Below are 20,329 nucleotides of genomic sequence, written 5' to 3' on the forward strand. Positions count from 1 at the left end.
AAATGGTAATAGATGGCCAGTAGCTCAGATGTCATATACTCTGTTACTCCTAAAATTAGTGAGATGACAAGTAGGCAGGGCAATATGGCATGGCTGGTAACAAATGATCCAACTTCGTAATGACTATTTAATCTTTCCCATTGGAAGACCTGCATAATTGCATAGATGTTGTATACACAAAATGTTAGAAAAGGAAAATCACACATCATCAAGACCGATATCCAAAGTGGTTATGGTGCCAAAAAGTCTTCTTTACTATGGAACTCCTTAATTCTATCATTGCAAGTATGTATGTTCCCTTATTTACTTGAAGTATAAAAATGGGTGAAAAAGTTTTATTAATCTAGATGTTCAAATGCTTGTATATATAGTACAAGCTACATGTGATAATCTAATAATGGAAAAATGAAAAAGATGAATACTTGATCTATGTGAATCTGTTACGCTTTCAGTTCACTTAGATGATAAATAGGGACGACCATATTATAGAAAAGTTGTTGCTATTTCATGTTTGGTAAATTTGCCTTAGTAATCCACTTTCTTCGTTTCTCAAATTACATGTGTGTTGGTCTGATCAATGTACCCACTCTACTTAATGGACCAAATGGACCTGGGGCTGGTGGTATTACCACGTCATATTCATTGAATTTGTTTTGCTTGATTGCTCATCAACTACATATGCATCACGAAGTTACTATATAAGGCCAAGTATGTACGGGTAGTATCCAAGGCTATTGTATATAGCAATCATGGTTGACCCAGAAGCTTTTTTTTTTTGGTCAAGATTTGAACTCTCATGAAAAATAATTAGTGCCTTTAGTACGACTCGAATTATGTTATTACCCTAATGCATGAAACGACTTTGGAGGTTATATCTATTATAAATATACTTTGTTTGACCATTCACCAGAGAGATCTGATGCATTTGACCAGATATCTTGCCTCTTGCTGTGATGATCACTACAGTTGCTATGATTATCCTATTTGCAATGTGCGTTGTGGTATTTGCTCAAAGGCCAGCTATCAAATTTTTTGACCTCATGACTCGAATAGAGTTTTGTTTTTTTTCTACGTACATAACATTTAATGTATAGATTTTAACATAGCAAGAACAACCCATTGTGTCTTCAATTCAAGGTTTTTTGTGTCAATTCAGTTAAAGGTAATATGCAAACAAACTAACCCTTCTTTGATATCAATTCAATAATTTATATCTTTTCTACTTATTCTATGCTTTTCTATTTATAAGCGGATGAATAATATGATTTTATAAAACAATTTCTATTAGTTATTTGAAAAACCGGAAACAAAATGCATATAAACAATATATTTAAAACATGACGTGCGTAGCACGAGCGTTAAACCCTCGTGTCAATAAAAGTATATTAATCAATAGATTAATTAAATCTTTCATAACATACTAATTAAATCGGTACTTAATACATAAATACAAATGGTTTGAGCTTTGATATACGTTACAGATGATGATTACAACAAAAGTAACCGTCGGTTCATTCTTCATAATTCGGTGCGAATTTGAAGAGTCCACCGTTACAATTAACTAGCCCTTGGTTCATTCTATATAAGGTGGTGCGTTTGTTGCTTCAATTCCTTTTTATTCATACGCCATTTTTGCTCTCTTTATTTCCCTCAAGTTAATAGTTCCTATTATTGGCCGGTATTGTAGCTAGCAAGAATTTGTTGTTAAAAATATGTCAGATTTCGTTCCATTTGATATCCAAACTGAAATCATTAGCAGGCTTCCTGCCAAGTCATCTGTTCAATCCAAACTTGTTTCAAAACGCTGGAATTCTTACATCGGCAAGCTCATAGCCGTCACAACACTCACCGCCAGCAACCACACCGTCTACTTGCTTGGTGCAAAGGCCCACCAAGGTCTCTCCGCGTCTCACCAAACCGTCATGTCATGATTTTCGATGACAAGTGTGTTACAGTTTTTGATGACGTCGACACTTTCTATCAGCAAGACTTTACTCCCAAGGCCCAGCGTCTCAATAAACGGCTTACTATGTCTAGAGTAGTAATTGATTGCTCTTTTGGGTTGGTGTGCTTGTAGTATGACTTTGATCACCCTGACTTTAATTCCAGAGTAGAATTCCAAAGTCGTTATTCTTTGATCACCCCTTTTACATGAATTTGTCTAAGATAAGGGAGTCACTTGCTGTGATTGAATACATAAGCGGCCGCATGACAGACAATTGTACCGTTTGGGTGATGGAAGATATTGTCACAAAATCGTTCACAAACCTATACACCATTCAAAGACCTAGTTTATTATCTAAGAGGGTTCTATCTTTTAGAAAGAATGGGGAACCTATAATGGAAACACACAATGACGACGAAGAAACTGCTATACTTGAAGTTTACGAACCGTGGCAAGTTTATGGTAATGATGCATGTTGATTTTAATCTGTTTTTGGGTTATTCGGGCATTTTAGTTTACATGAATTAAGTATCCGTAGATTATGATAAGTTTACAATAAAATTTGTTGCTTCAAGTATGTGGCAGTGGAAGTCTAGCTATTTATAATGTATTTTTGGTTTGGTTTATGCAATCAGAAAATTAGTGTAAAATCCTCCAAATGTACACATGTGTGTAAATGCGAAAGTTATACTAGCAAATTAAGGACAAGAAAAAGATGCCAATGCAAAAAAGATTTATTTTCTTTCGGTAATAATAACTTTTTCTTGACTTTGGCCTTCTCCATATTGTATTCCCACGCATAACATATTAATTATTAGTTATCTAATAAAAATATAAAATCTTAAGATTCCATTCCATGTAACATATATTACTAATTGGGAAAAAAGTCATCTCTAGAATGTCAACTCTTGAAATTCCCTGTTTCTGTCTAATTTGACTTTATCCTTCATTGATCATTAATCTGTACTCTTCATGGTTGATCATGACATATATTATATACACTAGAAAAATTATAAAAGAATCAGAAACCAAAAGCATCTATTAATCAAGGTCTGTCTTATTAATTTCTTTTTTTCATTATATATCTTATATATAGTCACTTCTGATGGCAAATTTATGTTCTGACATCTTACCATATGCAGGTAGCTGTATATTGTTTCATCAGTTGGAGCAGTGACTAAATAATATCAGTCTGTTCGATCAGATGGCATCATTATCTTCACATTCTGGTGGTAGATGGAAATACGACGTATTTGTGAGTTTTAGAGGAGAAGACATCCGCAAAACATTTGTGGATCATCTTTTTAGTGATTTCAGAAGGAAAGGAATCTATGCGTTCAGAGATGATAACGAGTTAAAGAGAGGAGAAGAGATATCATCTGAACTTTACCAAGCGATTGAACAGTCGAGGTTCTTGATAGTTATATTCTCACATGACTATGCTTCATCAACCTGGTGTCTGAGGGAGCTTGTGAAGATCCTCAACTGCAAAAAGGTAGACGACAGATATGAAGTTCGGGCACTCTTTTACAATGTCACCCCCGAAATGGTGCTTGATCAAAGTGGTAGCTACAAAGAAGCATTCGTGAAACATGAAGCTTTGAAAAGAATAGAGATCCCGGAATGGAAGGAAGCTCTGAAATCGGCATCCAGCTTATCTGGATGGAACCTGCAATCTATGTCCGATTGGTAATCATTCATTCCTTTGTTTCTGTTTTAATTTAGTATTGGAAAACATACCTACTATAGTATGGTCACCCAAATTTTGCACAAAGTATCACCCAAGTCAAAATAAGAAAAAAATAAAATAAAATTCACAGGCCATGTTACTTTTGCCGGACAATGCTAAAATCATCGTAATTTTGTTCTCATTTAAAGTTGGTTATAGTTTTGTTAATGATATTAGTAATATATAGACTCGAGATGTATTTGTGTTTCATGACACTATTTGTAGATCTATCCACTCTTATTGCTACCATTTTTATACGGTCGGTTTTGTAGGCATGAGCCGAAGTTAATAGAAACAATCTCAAAGGAGGTTTTTTTTAAGCTAACTAATGGGCCCTTAGATGTTGGTGACAACTTGGTGGGCTTATACACACGGGTAGAGCAAATGAACCTTTTGCGATATGTGGATTCAAAGAAGGTACACATGATAGGCGTATGTGGTATTGGTGGAATCGGAAAGACAACAATTGCTAAAGCTATCTTCAATTTACTGCATACACATTTTGATGCATACAGCTTTTGTGAAGATGTTAAAGGGGTTGAAAAACGGTTTGGGTTAGTCCATCTCCAGACAAATCTTCTTGAGGATCTTACAAATGTCAGAAATCTTAAAATACGTAACGTAAGTCATGGTATCGGCATAATAGAGAGAAGTATGCTGACCAAAAAGGTCCTTGTTGTACTAGATGACGTAGATGATTACAACCAACTTGAAGCACTAGTCGGATCGCCTTCTTGGTTTGGTCCTGGAAGTATTATTATTGTTACTGGTAGAGATAGACAATGGCTCAGTCCTCATGGAGTTGAAGAGATATACGAGGTTGATCTTTTGGATGATAATGAAGCTCTTGAGCTTTTTAGTCGTTATGCTTTCAGAACCAAACATCCAAACGAAGAGTTTATACATCTTTCTAACCAGGTAGTTAACTATGTCAAGGGACTTCCTCTTGCTCTTAAGATTTTGGGGAGTTTCCTATTTGGGAAAACTGTAGAGGAATGGGAAAGTCAGCTGAAAAAGCTTCAGAGATACCCTCATTCACAAATACAGCAAGTACTCCGAATAAGTTATGATGCGCTAGATTATGATCAAAGGGATATCTTTCTTGACATTTCATGCTTCTTTAAAGGGGAGAAGAAAGATTACGTCAGGAAAATATTAGATGCATGTGATTTGTATTTTGCAACGAATATCAGAATTCTTATTGACAAGTCATTAATATCAGTTCGTAATGATCGACTGTATATGCACGATTTGGTCCAAGAAATGGGTTGGCAAATTGTACATGAAGAATCTGAAGAGCCAGGAAAACGCAGCAGATTATGGTTTCCAATGGACGTGCTTTCCGTGTTAAACAAGGATAAGGTGAGCATTACAACTTATTCTGCCTTTTTTGTTATCCAACTTGCTTCTTGAACTGCTATCAAACATGCGTATAGTGTTTAAAATCTATCTAAAGTTTAAGTTGGGTTTTTTTTTTTTTTACTTTTAATATTAATGTTTTCAAAAGTTTATTAAGATTATGTGCTTTCATATCCTCATTATAAGCATGCTTAGTTCACACCAGATTTCTAATACATTACTGACTGTTTTCTCTAATATCTAGGGAACTGAATCTGTTAAAGGCCTGTGTTTGGATGTTTCGCTTACAGAAACGAATGTCTCTGGTGAAACCTTTGCAAAGTTGAACAAATTACGGTTACTAAACCTTTATATTCGCAACTGGAATAACCTTAGAGACGCCAATGGCAAAATACGAGAGAGTAAAATGGGCGTAGAAACGAAGGTGAAAGCAACTTCTGGAAGGCTTGCATTATTGTCCAGTGAACTTCGGCTTTTTTGTTGGAACGGGTACCCTTTCCAGCATTTACCATCAACGTTCTACCCTGAAAACCTTGTTGTTCTTGATTTGTCTTATAGTTACATAAAAGAAATTTGGAGCGGATCACAGGTATACCTACAATAATCTAGCCTATAAATTGTGCGCTTTGACATGTTATTGCATATCTTCTGTTAAGTTTAAAAGTTTCAGTCCAGATAAATTGTGAGAGTCGATTGTGAGTATGATCTACCTCACACAAGTCAGATGGGGCAACTTAGACAAGTTATCTAAGGGATTTTAAGAGCATACTACCATTTAAAACTGTTTTATAAAAAAAAAAAAACAGATTCTATTCTGAATGTATAGTGTTTCTAAACATATTTAATGCATGTTTTATATTCAGTTTTCTATAAAAATAAAAAGAAATGAACAAAAAGTTTATTTGTGGGTCGACCCAAACCTAACTTGTTTTGATGCATACTAATATAATTACCATTTCTGACCTGGCTCCATCAAACCAACTGGGTTGGATCAAGTACTGGTTGGAGCCCTTGCCTCTGGAGACAGAGGTCAAGAGTTTGATCGTCATGCCCAGCAAGGCTGGAGGTCCTTTTCTACCTTTTGTAAAACCTGAAAACAGCCTCTCTTACCTTTGGTAGGGGTAAGGATGTCTACATCTCAACCTCCCCCACACACCGTTGAAGATGGTATTAGGACCCAAAACCCATGGAAAACGACATTGGGGGTTACTTTACTTTACTTGCATTATACCAACCCATTATCTAAGGAAACACGTCAAATGGGTTGAAAGTTATCCAAAGTGTATTTTTCTTGCATACAACCTTCTTAAAATGTTCTAGTAAAAATTTAAATGTAAATATCCCAATTATCCCCACTAGTTGTATCCCGTTTTGACAATTACTAGAACCTACCAGTTCTGACTCAAACCCAATTTTGACAATTATCTAACTCGTCCAACACTCCCATTATACCGCCTCTTCATTCGTTATAAGCTGGTTCGTTTTTATTGTTATACACAGGGTTTCATGAAGTTAGTGTCGATAAATCTTGGTCATTGTCATAACTTAACAAAGACACCAGATTTTACTAGATATCCGAATCTTGAAGAGCTGGTACTCGATGGTTGTGAGAATTTGAATGAAGTTCATCCATCTGTTGGAACACTTGCAAGTCTCGTTGTCTTGAATTTGAGAAACTGTACAAGCCTTGTGAGCCCTCCTAAGTGCAATGATTTGAAATCTCTCCAAGTTCTTAATCTTTCTGGTTGCAAAAAGTTGGACGCATTTCCTGAAGAACTTGGTAAAATGAGAGCGCTAGTGGAGCTTCATGCTGATGGCACTCGCATCGACCAACTCCCTTCTTCTATATTGTCTCTTCAAAACCTTCAGGTGCTCTCACTTGGAAGAGGAGCAGAGATGGAAAATAAAGCGTTGGGTTCGTTTCTCTGGCCTTCATTCTTACACAGAAATACGCACCGTCCACCAAGTTTGGCATTGCCATCTTTTTCAAGTTTGAGGTACTTAAGAGATATTGATGTTAGTCACTGCAACATAACGAAGGCCAGCCTGGATGGCATTGAAAGTTTGTCAATGCTTGAAACCCTGAACCTGAGCGGGAACGATTTCACAAGGTTGCCTAGTTTCGCCAAACTTTATAAACTTGAAACACTTGGTCTGGTCGGGTGTAAGAAGATGGAAGCACTGCCAGAACTTCCACCGAACATTCAATTAGTTGAGGCACAGGACTGCATATCATTGAGGGAATTGCCCGTGAATTCATCCCTGTACAAAAGTAGCATTCAGTGCTTCGACCTCACCAACTGCACAAAAGTGATTGAGAATCAATCAGTTGAAAGTCTGGTAACCATGTTGCTGCCACAGGTTGCCCCCAATCATTCACCACATACGATATATACATACATGTTTCTTTATTTCACTTTTGTCCCAAGGTAGGTAATGCACTCTATAAAATACCAATTAATATAGGCAATGCAACTTTCTGTTTATGTGGTAGAACATTCACAGAGTCTACTAATTGAGCCGGTGATTGAATTAGTTGTATTGTAACAAATTTTGAGAGTCTACTACTAATTCACAGAGTACATTACCTACCTTGGGACAAAAGTGAAATTACATTTCCTGTTATTTTTTTTTATTAGCAAAATGATGTGTTAATTTGTGATGTTTGTTTAACAGGGACGCATTGATCCGTATAAGATAGTGAGTGTATTGCTTCCAGGAAGTAGGATTCCTGACTGGTTTACCAATCAAAGTATGGGAGATTGTGTAAGGCTGGACTTACCTCCAGAGTGGTGCTATGAGAAGTTTAAAGGCATAGCATTTTGTCTTGTTTTTACCTCTAGAAATCGCAATGGTCGCAAGAGTAGCTACGGATCAATTGGATATAGATTCAAGAACTTTGATGGTACTCCCATTGGCGTCGAGACTCCCATACCAGATTCAATATTTCAATATGAAAACATAGGGATCAAGTCAGACCAGATGCTGCTGAGTTACCATCAATCTGAACCGGATTGGAAGAAAGCCAAGGATTTCATTACGGTTTCCTTTGATATTTATGGTGCAGATTGTATGGTGAAAATGTGTGGTGCAAGACTGGTGTTTGAGGAAGACGAACAGCAAGAAGAAGGTAGTAGGTCAAGAATGATTCAATGGCTACCTCCTCCCTCACTTGAAGATCACGAGCCTAAACGACATGTGTAACATTCGTGTTTTTGGTTCATTTAGACCGGGAGTGTTCAGGTTTGTTGAGTTTGTGATTGAGGAACAAACAAGCATGCATATTACAAATTCATCATCTACTATACGGCTCGAGATGCTCGAACTTAAATATTTGTTTTGTTTCATTTTCATGTAAACCAATAATCAGGGATCTACGTATTATGTATTTATGGCTTTGGCCTGCTGTGCAGTAACTGGTTGTTACAATTACTCCGGCCTCGTTGATCTTTGTTGTAATAATCAGGATGCAGTACATACTATAGCTGCTAATCCTACTATACTTTTCGTTATTGGATTTTACATATTGACATTGATCGAGTGTCATTATGTGCGAGATCAACGTGAAGTCAGTATCATTCATCTAACATATGTTTGTGCTGAAGAGTAGGTTGTTTATGTTGATCAATATCATAAACTTTTCTCGAGGGGTTAGGAGTTTGGATGTCGTCTCACACTCAACTTGAGGCGGAGTGTGGAAGTAGGGGGCAAACAAGGCCCCCGTTTGGTGCCTTTTATTTAGGGGCATAAAGTGTTAGAAAATTCATAATATTATTCGTTATTTTTTAAAGTTTTTGTTTATATGTTTCATACGTTGCACTGTATTGTTTAATTAACTTAAGAGTAGAAAGAAGGGAAGAGCGAAGAAGTTTTCTTCCCAATCACTTCAAAAATGAGGGGAAAACTTTTGAAACAAATAACAACTACACTCTTCCCTCTAATCCTCTTCACTCATTTCCTTTCCACACTTAAAAAAATCTTAAGAATGCACTTTATAATTTTTCCTCTCCTCTCCTTTCCTTTCCAAAAAATCTTAAGAATGCACTTTATAATTTTTCCTCTCCTCTCCTTTCCTTTTCATCCTTAGTGACAATTTTTTTTTTTCTTAGCTCGACCCGGTAGGAAAATCCCCGGGATGTATTTCGCTATTGTTATTCAATTTAGTTCTAAAATCTGATCATTGATCATCAAGTCAATACAATTACAGTTGACTTTGCTTAGCCTACTGATTTAGTAAACTATGACATCAAAATGCAGCAGATTCGATAGATAAATGCAAAATGCAATGTAATTTAAAAAGCCTATTTTATCTTTGCGAGAGATACAATAAAAAGTCAACAAAAGATTCTTAGAAACACCGTCTAAATGTTTGTAGTTTAAAGAGTGGAAGCTATTCAATCCTATTTAAATCTTACCTTATCCAACTCTACCCAACTTACTACCATTCTAACTTAAAACTATTCTTTTTTTTTTAAAAATAAATTTTATTCATAAATCGCCGACTCTCAAAATGAAGAGTGGCCATTATAGTACAAGTAATTACATATAAACATTAAAGGAATTCCATTCTAGCCAACTAATGTTACAATTTTTCCATCTCTTTTTAAGCCATAAGAAGCTTGTAGTCTTTCTCATGAAAAACTTTTTATACATTCATAGCTTCATTATTGAATCTCTTTTCGTTCCTTACCTTCCATATATACCAACATGTCACAAAAACAACCGCTTTAATTATCTTTCTTGCGTTTCTGCATAATCCCATATGTTTATGTACTTCGAAGATGTCTTTGATAGAGAAGAAAAAAAGCGGTCTGACCTTACACCATCGACCCACCCTATGCCAGATCTCAAGAGCCAGATCACATGAACACATTATGTGTTCAATTGATTCTTCAACTCCATCACAAAAACAACACTCCAAGCTACCAATTGAAACCTTTCTAGCCTTGAATGCCACCAAAGTTGGAAGCCTATCCATGATAAACCTCCACATAAACATATTACATTTTCTCGCAACCCACCTTGACCATTTAAACACAAATCTACCACTATAATCATTCAATCCTACTTAAATCTTACCTAAATCCATGACATAACATATTCAATCTTACTCAATATTTTTTTCTTTTTCTTTTTCATAAAAAACAAATTAGCTAAAAATATTATTAATAATCACAATAAATTAAAACAAATTTAGATAAAAGCATATTTTACATTTATAAAGGGTTTTTAAAAAAAAATTTAACTAACAGTGTACCACTTTCATAAAGATACTAATATTATATATTTAAAAGTATGTGGTTGTCTTCTTCATCAGTCTCTCACCTGTAAATTCATGACCTTTTTTATAATGAAATTTTGTTTTAAACGGTCGATTATTTGCAACCCAACCCTTGGCTTCATTAACCGAATTGGTACCCGATGTTGTCTACCCAACTGCTACGAGATCGGCTGTGGTGATGTAGCCGATCGGTTTCGTTGACCCGAATTCTATCCGAGCTCCACTCCCTCCTGCCTAAGAGTAATGGTATCATAGTTTGTTGTTTTAAATAGATTTATTTAAATTATTTATAATAAGAAAAATTTTATGATTACAACAAAAATATACAAACTTTATAAACTTACTTGTCATCATTGTAAACCAATAAAATTATCCTTCATTCCTTTTTTCTCTTTTATTGTTTAATTGGTCTACATGAGTTTGTAAAGTTTGTTTATAAACATTTTTATAATAAATAAAATCTTCAATACTTATTAGTCAATTAAATATTTAGAAATTTCTTATTATCTTGAACATTCTTTTTTAACGGCATATTATTCTACGCTACTCTTAAATTACACGGATGTTTGAGATGAAACTATTGACTCTTGAAAACAATTTATTACTCCACCGCTTCAAATGTGTGAAGTGAGACTTGAACTCAGATGGATCATTCCAAAATAAAAAACCTTATCAATAAACCACCAACCCCATTGACTATTATCTTAAACATTTGACGTGTACATATACATTCTCGAGTCTAAAATAAAGATAAGGATAAAAAGGATTGGATATGATAGTAAAAAAAAAATTATATACATAATATGCATTTTCAAGTTAAATGAAAATGAAAGATAAAAAGAAAGTTAAAAGTTAATTACATTAAGTTGAAAAAAAATAAAAAAATTTTGGCTTTATTTCTTTCATTTTCTTTTCCTTTTTATTAAAAAAAAAAAAAAAACACCTATAGAATATCTCTCTACTCGTTTATAATGCATAAGAAAAGTGACTTAATTTTCAAAAAGTTTATGAGCTTTTATTCTTGGAGAATATGTTATTCAATGATTTTTCTATACTACTTAAACATATAAATTTTGTCTTAAGTTTCAAGATTTCAGATATAAGAAAATTACTTTTACCTTTCCACTTAATTACCATATCTACATCTAAATAACTTCATTATGTTAAAGAAAAATCAAAATTAATTTAATTGTTCAAAATAACATGATCTTTATCAAAAAATATTTCAAACCATAAAGTTTTAATGAGATAATATGATGTTAATCAACTGTTCTATATGGGCATTCACTCCATTATTTGTTATCAAGGACCCCATAAAAGTTGAACGTTATGATCACGTAATAAATATGCTCCACACACTAAGCATCTTTGAAACAATTCATATTTCTCCGTTTTGAAAAAAAAAAAATAATAAAATGGAAAGAACGTACATTGTAATCGGGCATACTGGTAATTAACGAAGCTTCCGGTCGCTCTAGCTTTTCTACGAGCAAAAAGAAGGGAAAGTTATTTAGTCATCAACTATGATAGTTGCTTTTTGCTTGTGAACGTTTTGTTAGATTTGTTTTCGTTTAATAAAAATGAACGAATTTTAGATTTAATAGTGGTTTAAAAAAAAAAAGCCATTTTAGTGTTTTTAATTTATTTATTTATTTATTGTTTCATTAGAACACAAGTATTATGGTCTAAAAGATTTATTATTGATCAGTGATCTAGATTTAAGTTTTTTTTTCTTTTAATTTTAAATATTTTAAGTTACATATAATATTGTAATTATTCACATTTATGGTTAACGTGAACAATTTATATAAGTTTGTCATAATTTTATGGGTGTAAATTATATTGAACTAAAAGTGTGTAAAAATTAGTCCATACTAAAAAAATGTGAAGTTAATGAATTTCACATTTAATTTGTCACATCAATTTTTCCACACTAACTATGATATATTGTATGAACAAAAGTGGTGAGACAAATTAAATAAGAAAGTTCGCAACTAAATTTGTGGACTTTTAGAACTTTACATTTTTTAATGTGAATAAATTTCTACTTCAATATAATTACACACAAAAAACGTGACAAAGTTTTATAAATTGTTCATGCTAACTAAAAAATGGATAATTGTAATATTATTTCTAATGACTTTTGAATTAATGATTTGATTGCATGTAGACTAATTATATAATCTTGGATTAGGTATGAGCTTGATTTAGATAGCAAAATGTGACTATGTGAGGGACATATTAGGCTTAATTTCTCTTTCATAATTCATAAAATTGGAGTGCATCATGACCACATGCAGACGGGTATTTGTTGATTCAAAAAGGTCACCTATGCTTTCGTGCGGTGGTTGGTAGAGCCGAATGCTGTCAACCTTAATTAGCTGCAACTTTTATGTTATTATTTTAATTTAATGTAGACAAAATTCTAGCTAGCTATCTAATTATAATTAATCTTTAAACAATCAAGATAATTGTATCAACAAATGTACGTACATTTGTCGGCCATTTAAGTTAAATCGAAAATTATATATGATCACATGCATCTTCAATAATGAAGAGAACATTGAACATAGAAGATGCCTTATGTCAGGAGTCATTCCCTAGATGGTTAGTACTAGTCAGCGTCACATTATAAAAAACATTTAAGGACTAATCCTTCTAAATCCAACTTTATACCCAGGACTAACCTTGGACTCACCTTTTATTTAATTCTACACTTTATCCAACTTTACACTTTTATTCCTCCAATATTTAACAAAAACTAAATAAAACACACAATTTATTTGACATTAAAAATAAAACACAAACACCATTATATTTTTTTAAAAAAAGTTAACGGCTAGAAATGAAGAGACATTAAAATTAACTTAAGTACTTAGAAATTAATACTACATGAATATAAAAAGACATTACAATTAATTAAACTATTTGATATTGTTAGCTGTTCAATTGCATTTTGGAGGCTGTCGATCTTCCCTTCCCGATCTATATATTGTCACTCAAGATCAGAACATTCCCTTGCTTGTAAAATAGAAATTTATTCTCAACACTTTTTTTTTTTTTGTCATTTAGCTTATACATAACTGTCACCATTTCCTCTTAAAACATTACGTGGTCTAGGATATCGGCCACCATGCTCTCTTCCACCTAATTGACAGTCAATGGTGGTTGTGAGAACGTGATATTTGATAAAGAAAATCTGGATTGTTTTTTGGGTCTCGAATGTTTGATGAAGAAGATACTATATATAGATAAAGTAAACGACGTTCCTCCAATGTTCAAATTCAAATTTATTTCCAGAACTAGTCCCTACTTTCAAATTATTTACATATTCGGTCCCTAAATGGCTAACATTGATTTCACTATATAAACACGATTCCAACACAATTCCAGAGACATCCCAAATTCATTTCACATTTCTATTTCACAATCGAATTTCCATCTCCATTTCACTCTTCATATCCAAATGGCGTCATAATCAAACATTGTTCACCGACCTCGCATGATTGTGGATGAGATGAAGACACTAATCATGGCTGATATCAAAGAAGACACTATCCTTCAAACCGAAATATCTGGGATTATGGAATGTTTAAGGGAAAAAATGCAACATTGTGAGGTCATGTTAAAGGAAATACAGGCTCCTAACCGTGAGATCTCGAAGCATAAAGGCCAATATTCTTATTTTTTGAAGGAGGAGATTATGAGGATCAAGCCTGCAATCAAGGATGTCTTTGATGCCGGTCATACGTTGGGAGAGCAGTGTACTTGGGCCGAATTGTACCATGATTATTGCGGTAAAGACAAAATCATCGAAGATGTCAGATTGCCAAAACATGACCAATGGTGGCTCGACCTAAACGCTCACCATGGCATAGGAAGTATGTCACTAGAGGATCGTCGTGAGTAGTTAATTAACCGTAATGCGTTTTTATTATGTAATGCGTTTTTATTTATGTAACGTATTTTTATTATGTAAAGTGTTTTTATTATGTAATGTGTTTTGTTATTAATAAAATGAATTTATTTAAATTATTGTGTGTTTGGAAGTATGATTTAGAAATAAAAGGATAAATAAAAGGGACCGAAGTTGTAAAAGATTAAACATGTTTTTTGAATTTAAACCTTCAAGGGACCAAAAGTGTAAACCACAAACTAGCCATTGGAATTTTTTTTAAAAAAAAATGCCTCAAACGATTCGTGCGTGGGGGGACGAATGAGAGAGGGACGAGCCAGGGACGATGGTGTTGGACTCGTCCTTGAGAGAGGGACGAACACATGCGTAAGGCACCTCCTTAACTATATATGATTTGCTACAAACTTGAAGCTATCGAGCTAAATGTATTGCCCGCAACTTACTCTGCAGGCTTTCGTTTCTTATTTAACGAAAAACGTGAAATAAGCTCTTGAATGTCATCATTAGGATACCTTTGAAGTCTGCTGAATTCACTTTCCCATTCACATAAACCCTTGCCAAAAAGAAAGCAACCCAAAACCTTAAGTGCTAACGGGTGACCCTTCATATACGGAACCATTTCTTCAGAAATCGGTTTAAATTCATCTTTTGGTTCCGTTTGGTTAAAGGCATAGAGACTAAAGACTTCCATAGCTACATCATCATGTAAAACTTCAACATCATACACTCTTTCCACTCCATGTGCAATTAGTAATTGTCTATCTTTTCCAGTTATTACAACCAAACTCCCCTGTCCAAACCAACAAGGCGACCCGGCTAGAGCTTCTAAGTGTTCCATTTCATCGACGTCATCTAGAACTAGCAAGACCCGTTTTGTTGCCATGATTCTTTTCATCACACTACTACCTTCACCAACCGTCCTTATTTTACTCTCCGTTTTTGTGACGTCTTCAATAACTTGCATTTGAAGCTGAACCATCCCATATTTTTCTACAAACTCTTTCACGTCTTCGCAAAAGATGCAAACTTCAAAGTGGGAATACAGTCGGTTGTAAATAGCTTTTGAAATTGCAGTCTTCCCGATACCTGCCACACCACATATCCCGATCATGTGAACCTGATCACTCAGCCCAACAAAGCTCAGCAAGTCCAATTGCTCTGCGCGCGAATGTACTCCAACTAGCTTTTCGCTAATATGTAAGGGTCCATCATTTAACTCGTTGAAGATTTGTTTTGAGATCATATCAATAAACTTAGACTCATATCTGCACATCAAAAACAGTGGAGTACTTTTTATTAGATCGATGATCACACGAAATCAATAAATATCCAAAACATTTTCGGGTTAGGTGGCCCAGTGTAAGGTATTTGACCATTGGGAGGATCTACCTGGGTTCGAGTCTCACTACCGAAATTTATGGGGTAGGTTAATAGTGAGTTTTTCGAGAATTCTGGGTTCCATCGATCCCAGACTTTTGTCTGAGTAAGAATAGAATAAAATGGCGTTGAAAAAAAATGAAAAAATAAAATAAATATAGGTACAAATATTATTAATAGCAGTAATTAGTGATAATTACCCGTTGGCCATTTCGTCAAGATCCCATCCCGGTAAGTTTGCAGCCTTGGTCAAAGCTTCCCTCCAATGGGGCACCTCATCTGTTGACTCTAAAAATTGATCATATTGACTAAAGGTTTCAACATGGCTTTCTGTTTGCTTAAGAAGCGTTTCTGGGTTAACATTGTGAAAGATTGTGCGGATTTGATATTTGTCATGATTCTCCTCCTTGCACTTGAGGATTTTTACAAGCTCTTGCAAACAGGACGGTGAGGAAGTGAAGCTGGCAGAGAAGACAAGTACCAGAAACCGTGACTCTTCAATGGCTCGATAGACTTGTTTTGATCTTTCTTCTCCTCTTTGCACATGCTCGTCTTCTCTAAACGCACGGATGCCTTTGCGTTTAAAATCGGCAAACAGAAAATCCACAAAGCTTTTAATGATATGGTCTTCTGATCCAAAGCTCACAAAGACATCATATGACCATTTATAACTACTAGTATTGGATTTTGAAGACGAACTTGCCATAAAAAAAATACTGATCTAGTTATCAAGGTAACAAGTATGTATTTTTATTTTTTGATAGAGAATGGAGAAAACCATTTAAAATTAGAAATGGATAGTTAAGGAGTAGTTTTCTTAAGTATTTCAATTCTGGTTCCACATGCAAGTACCTTTGACCCACGATGTGAGGAAATTATGCTAGCTAACACACAATTGATTGGTTTCTTTAATCTTAAATTTTAAATTCCCTAAACTAAATTGCAATTTGTAGGCAAAAAGAAAAAACAAGGGAAGAGTAGAATAAATACAATTGTTGGACGCATGGTATGTTTGTGTAATTAAAACTAGTATATTCAAATACAAGTTGTTACCGGCATCATACGAGCCAAAGACAATACAAACATTATTGAGTGACTCTTCTATATATGTCCTTAAGTTGCCCAAACGACGATGATTTTTGTCGTCCTCATAAACAGTCCACTTTATTGTATTGATCGGCATCCTTTTCTCGAACAATAATGGCTTTAATTATATAGATGGGTAGCAACATAATGCGCTGGTGACCGGTGGTAACGGTGGCGGTGTCAGTGACGTGACCAGAAATTTAAGATAAGGGTGACCAAACTCAGTAATGATACATTAGTTGTAGGTCAAAATTTGTGTGTAAATGGAAGCAAACACATCAATTATCTTGTTATGCTAAAGTCATTTATTATGGTGTGTTATAGAAAGAAAAAATAAAGTATAATTGGGTATAACGGGGTTAAAGTGATTATCTGATTACTGCGTTTGTATAACGTAAATAATTGAAAAATGTGTTTGGCAAAATAAGTGATTATCTGCGTTTAATTAGAAAGAAAACGTAGTTTTGAAAAAGTAGGTAGGGACATGTTTTTTCAAAACGCAGTTTTTAAACGCATAATATAATTTGAAAACCCAAACACAAACACCCCCTAAATGATTTTTCCAAATAATATTTAACTAAAATATTTTTGATTTTATTATTCTAAGAAATAGTCTTCTGGTTCTTATAAGTTAGCATAACAATATATATAAAATCTATAATGTTTATACTAAAGGTGGCAAAATGTACGGATCAGATCGGGTAATGGGTCAAAATGAATCCGGTTCAAAGTGGGTCCGGGTCTAAATGGGTAGTTATGAAAAAGGGTCGAAACAGGTGGGGCCAAAACGATTTCGGGTCAAAACGGGTTTTCAAAAATAAGCTTAATTATATGTTGTTTTTAATCATCACTATTGTTTATAAAAACAATGTTAATATTTTCTATAAACCCTTATAAAACATATTGATATTCTATTTTAAGTAATTTAAGCATTTTTTTTCAATATCCCCATATTGCCTCTAATTCACACATTACCTCTAATTCTATAACTTTAAACAGAATTAGACAAACACACTATCAAGATGTAACACATAGTCACTTCTTTCTCTCTTTCCTATTTATACACACGCATATCAATTCCTCCCTCACTGCTTTGTATTATCGTCACCGTTTAACCGCCGCAACTCGTGAGCAGACACCTTCGTTATAAAATAACCGTGCATCTTAAATTTAAATAAGGTATCAAAAGCTGTGAATTTAATCTTCTAAAAATTGTGAATTTGCTAATTATATGTGGTGTTGTGTATGTGCCTTATTTTATATACTATAATAATATTTATAGAATATAATAATATATAATTAGTACGGTATAATGGAAGGTTACCTGAGAGATTTATAAAAACAAAAAATGAAGTTTCTACTAGTGTTTTACCCGTACAATGCGACAATGGTGGTGTTGGTGGCGGCGGCGGCGGCTGGTAATGGTGGTGGTGTGACAGGTGGTGGCGGTGTGGTTATTATTGTAAAAATAATTAATGTAAAAAAGGTAATGTAGTTATTTTAAAAGTTGATGAGTTTTAGTTGTAAATTACTTCATTAAGAGTATTATAGGTATTTTAAATGAAGATGTTTGAATTGATAAATAAAAGAGAGAGGATTAACTAATTTATTAAGGATAGAATAGTTATTTCACATATGGACATTTTTATGAGAAAGAGAGTGTGTGTTGAAAAATGTTATGAAAAAGTGTAATAATTTTCATAAAGTAATAGACATATGTATAAAACCTATACATCCAAATTACAAAACCATACTCTTATTGCAACTCTTTCTCTCTCTACTGACAGAATCCATATTTATTATTAATTAATAATAATCTTTTATTATATTAAAGCACATTTGCTTTAATAACTTATCGACCAATCATAACTCTCGATTTATTAATTAATGTTGACTTTTGTTTTAAATTTTGACTTTAATTTACACTTTTTTGTTTTCCATCACAAATTTACATTTTTACCCAATAATTTTAATATAATTAATAAATAATAACAGCTTATATATATCTAATAAAATAATAGCTAATATTTATCCAATAAAATAATAATTAATATATATCCAATAATATGTTCTATCATATATATATATATAATTATGATTTTTTAATGTTGACTTTTGTTTTCAATTTTGATTTTAATTTATACTTTTTTATTTTTCATCACAAATTTATACTTTTTACCCAATAATTTGAATATAATAAATAAATAATAATAGCTTATATATATCCAATAAAATAATAGCTAATATCTATCCAATAAAATAATAACTAATATATATCGTTCTATCATATGTATGAAATTAGTTATGTAAAAATAAATTAAATTTATTGTAAATATATTAAGATTTTAATAGTTGTTGTATTTGAATTGAACACTCAGTATCTACTTATATCTTTAATTTTTACTTTATAAGCTTTTACGAGTTACATATATTAATATTTAATATTAATGTCGTAAGTCTCGTGACCAGTGTTGGACACGAGTCTAAATTCTAGTAATAATAATAATACTTGTAATAACTAACATTGATTAATTGAATAATATTAAAAAAATCATATGATGGTGATCGATGATATTAGGAAAACACGTGTGCATCTTCCTTCTTCCCACACCGCCATAAATTTTTCTCTCTCTCTTTATCATACATATATGGCAGCAAGCAGTAGCAGTAGCCAATAGCAGACAATTGTATATTTAGATAACATCACCCAAATATACCCAAATTTTATAAAAAGTCACCCAATTGGACCCGGAGTTCCGCAACATGTGTTTTCTATCTACCCATTTGAACCCGTTAAGATAGTTCACGCCATCCAAATATACGCAAACTTTTTGAAAAGTCACCCAAATCTTCCCAATAATTTACATATGGGTTGTTATTGTCGGCTCTAGTTATTACTAGAAGTAAAATATAAAACCAAAATACACAATTTCTTTAATATATATTAACTTTGGGAAAATGATCCGTACTATATGACTTTACCTATCTTACGTACTATTATGTTAAAAAAAAGTTATAAATTAAATCTTTAAATTTGATAAACATACATAAACCTCCTGAATTTTACATTAATACTTACTTAAGATAGGTACTGCATGTTTTACCTAAGCTTTCCCATTAACATATGCCACAATCTATAATTTATTGCATTTTTAATGGGCTAAAGTAATAAATACAATATTCTATGGTGGTGGTTCAACTATTAGTTTTAACGTACATAGACTGTCTTCAGACGATTTTAAAATCAAAATTGAAGAAAAAACAGGAAATCCTGTAAAGGGTGTACTATCTCTATACACCAGATGACTTGGGGACATTGATGAAGTTAACTAATGAAAATGATTTAGATATATTCTATGATGTGGCTGAGAGTTATGGCACACTGAATGTGTATGTGGATCACATAAGCATAGACGTAGATCAACATATTAACAATGTTGCAAGTGAAGAGGCTAGCGAATGTTTAGAACAAGATGAGCTAGTACCTGATGATGACAATGATAATGTTCAGTCTAAATCTGAACAAGGTTTTAGCACACCTGAAGTTGGTCAGTCTAGTAGGCATCATGTAGATAGGAACATTAAGCTAGATGGTGATTATAGTGAAAGTGAAGATGGAGACTATGAACCAAGTGA

The 20,329-nt window shown here is 33.4% G+C and overlaps 3 protein-coding genes across 3 annotated transcripts; 2 read left to right on the forward strand and 1 right to left on the reverse strand.

Annotated features, from left to right (window-relative positions):
- Positions 1-3,149: 3,149 nt before the first annotated feature.
- Positions 3,150-3,638, forward strand: LOC122602934 (disease resistance protein Roq1-like). Its single transcript, XM_043775546.1, has one exon. It carries the CDS (start codon positions 3,150-3,152, stop codon positions 3,636-3,638), a length of 489 nt encoding a protein of 162 aa, XP_043631481.1.
- A 444-nt stretch (positions 3,639-4,082) lies between these two features.
- Positions 4,083-8,477, forward strand: LOC122602935 (disease resistance protein RPV1-like). The gene is made up of 4 exons (XM_043775547.1): positions 4,083-5,036; positions 5,278-5,622; positions 6,534-7,394; positions 7,710-8,477. Exons 1-4 carry the CDS (start codon positions 4,098-4,100, stop codon positions 8,235-8,237), a joined length of 2,673 nt encoding a protein of 890 aa, XP_043631482.1. The 5' UTR covers positions 4,083-4,097; the 3' UTR covers positions 8,238-8,477.
- A 5,930-nt stretch (positions 8,478-14,407) lies between these two features.
- Positions 14,408-16,463, reverse strand: LOC122605601 (disease resistance protein RUN1-like). Its single transcript, XM_043778561.1, has 2 exons — positions 15,808-16,463; positions 14,408-15,495 (listed from the first exon to the last, which is right to left on the reverse strand). The coding sequence occupies exons 1-2, from the start codon at positions 16,311-16,313 to the stop codon at positions 14,670-14,672; spliced, it is 1,332 nt and encodes a 443-aa protein (XP_043634496.1). The 5' UTR covers positions 16,314-16,463; the 3' UTR covers positions 14,408-14,669.
- Positions 16,464-20,329: the final 3,866 nt, after the last annotated feature.

This window comes from Erigeron canadensis, chromosome 6 (assembly GCF_010389155.1).
Source record: "Erigeron canadensis isolate Cc75 chromosome 6, C_canadensis_v1, whole genome shotgun sequence".
In the NCBI taxonomy this organism is placed as follows: Eukaryota; Viridiplantae; Streptophyta; class Magnoliopsida; order Asterales; family Asteraceae; genus Erigeron; species Erigeron canadensis.

Excerpts from the sequence above, each read along its gene's own strand:
- LOC122602934 (XM_043775546.1), top strand. The coding sequence starts at position 3,150 with ATGGCATCATTATCTTCACATTCTGGTGGTAGATGGAAATACGACGTA.
- LOC122602935 (XM_043775547.1), top strand. The coding sequence starts at position 4,098 with ATGATAGGCGTATGTGGTATTGGTGGAATCGGAAAGACAACAATTGCT. Across the intron at positions 5,623-6,533 it reads AAATTTGGAGCGGATCACAG|GGTTTCATGAAGTTAGTGTC; the intron begins GTATACCTACAA and ends TGTTATACACAG. Across the intron at positions 7,395-7,709 it reads TAACCATGTTGCTGCCACAG|GGACGCATTGATCCGTATAA; the intron begins GTTGCCCCCAAT and ends TTTGTTTAACAG.
- LOC122605601 (XM_043778561.1), bottom strand. The coding sequence starts at position 16,313 with ATGGCAAGTTCGTCTTCAAAATCCAATACTAGTAGTTATAAATGGTCA. Across the intron at positions 15,496-15,807 it reads CTTGACGAAATGGCCAACGG|ATATGAGTCTAAGTTTATTG; the intron begins GTAATTATCACT and ends TTTGATGTGCAG.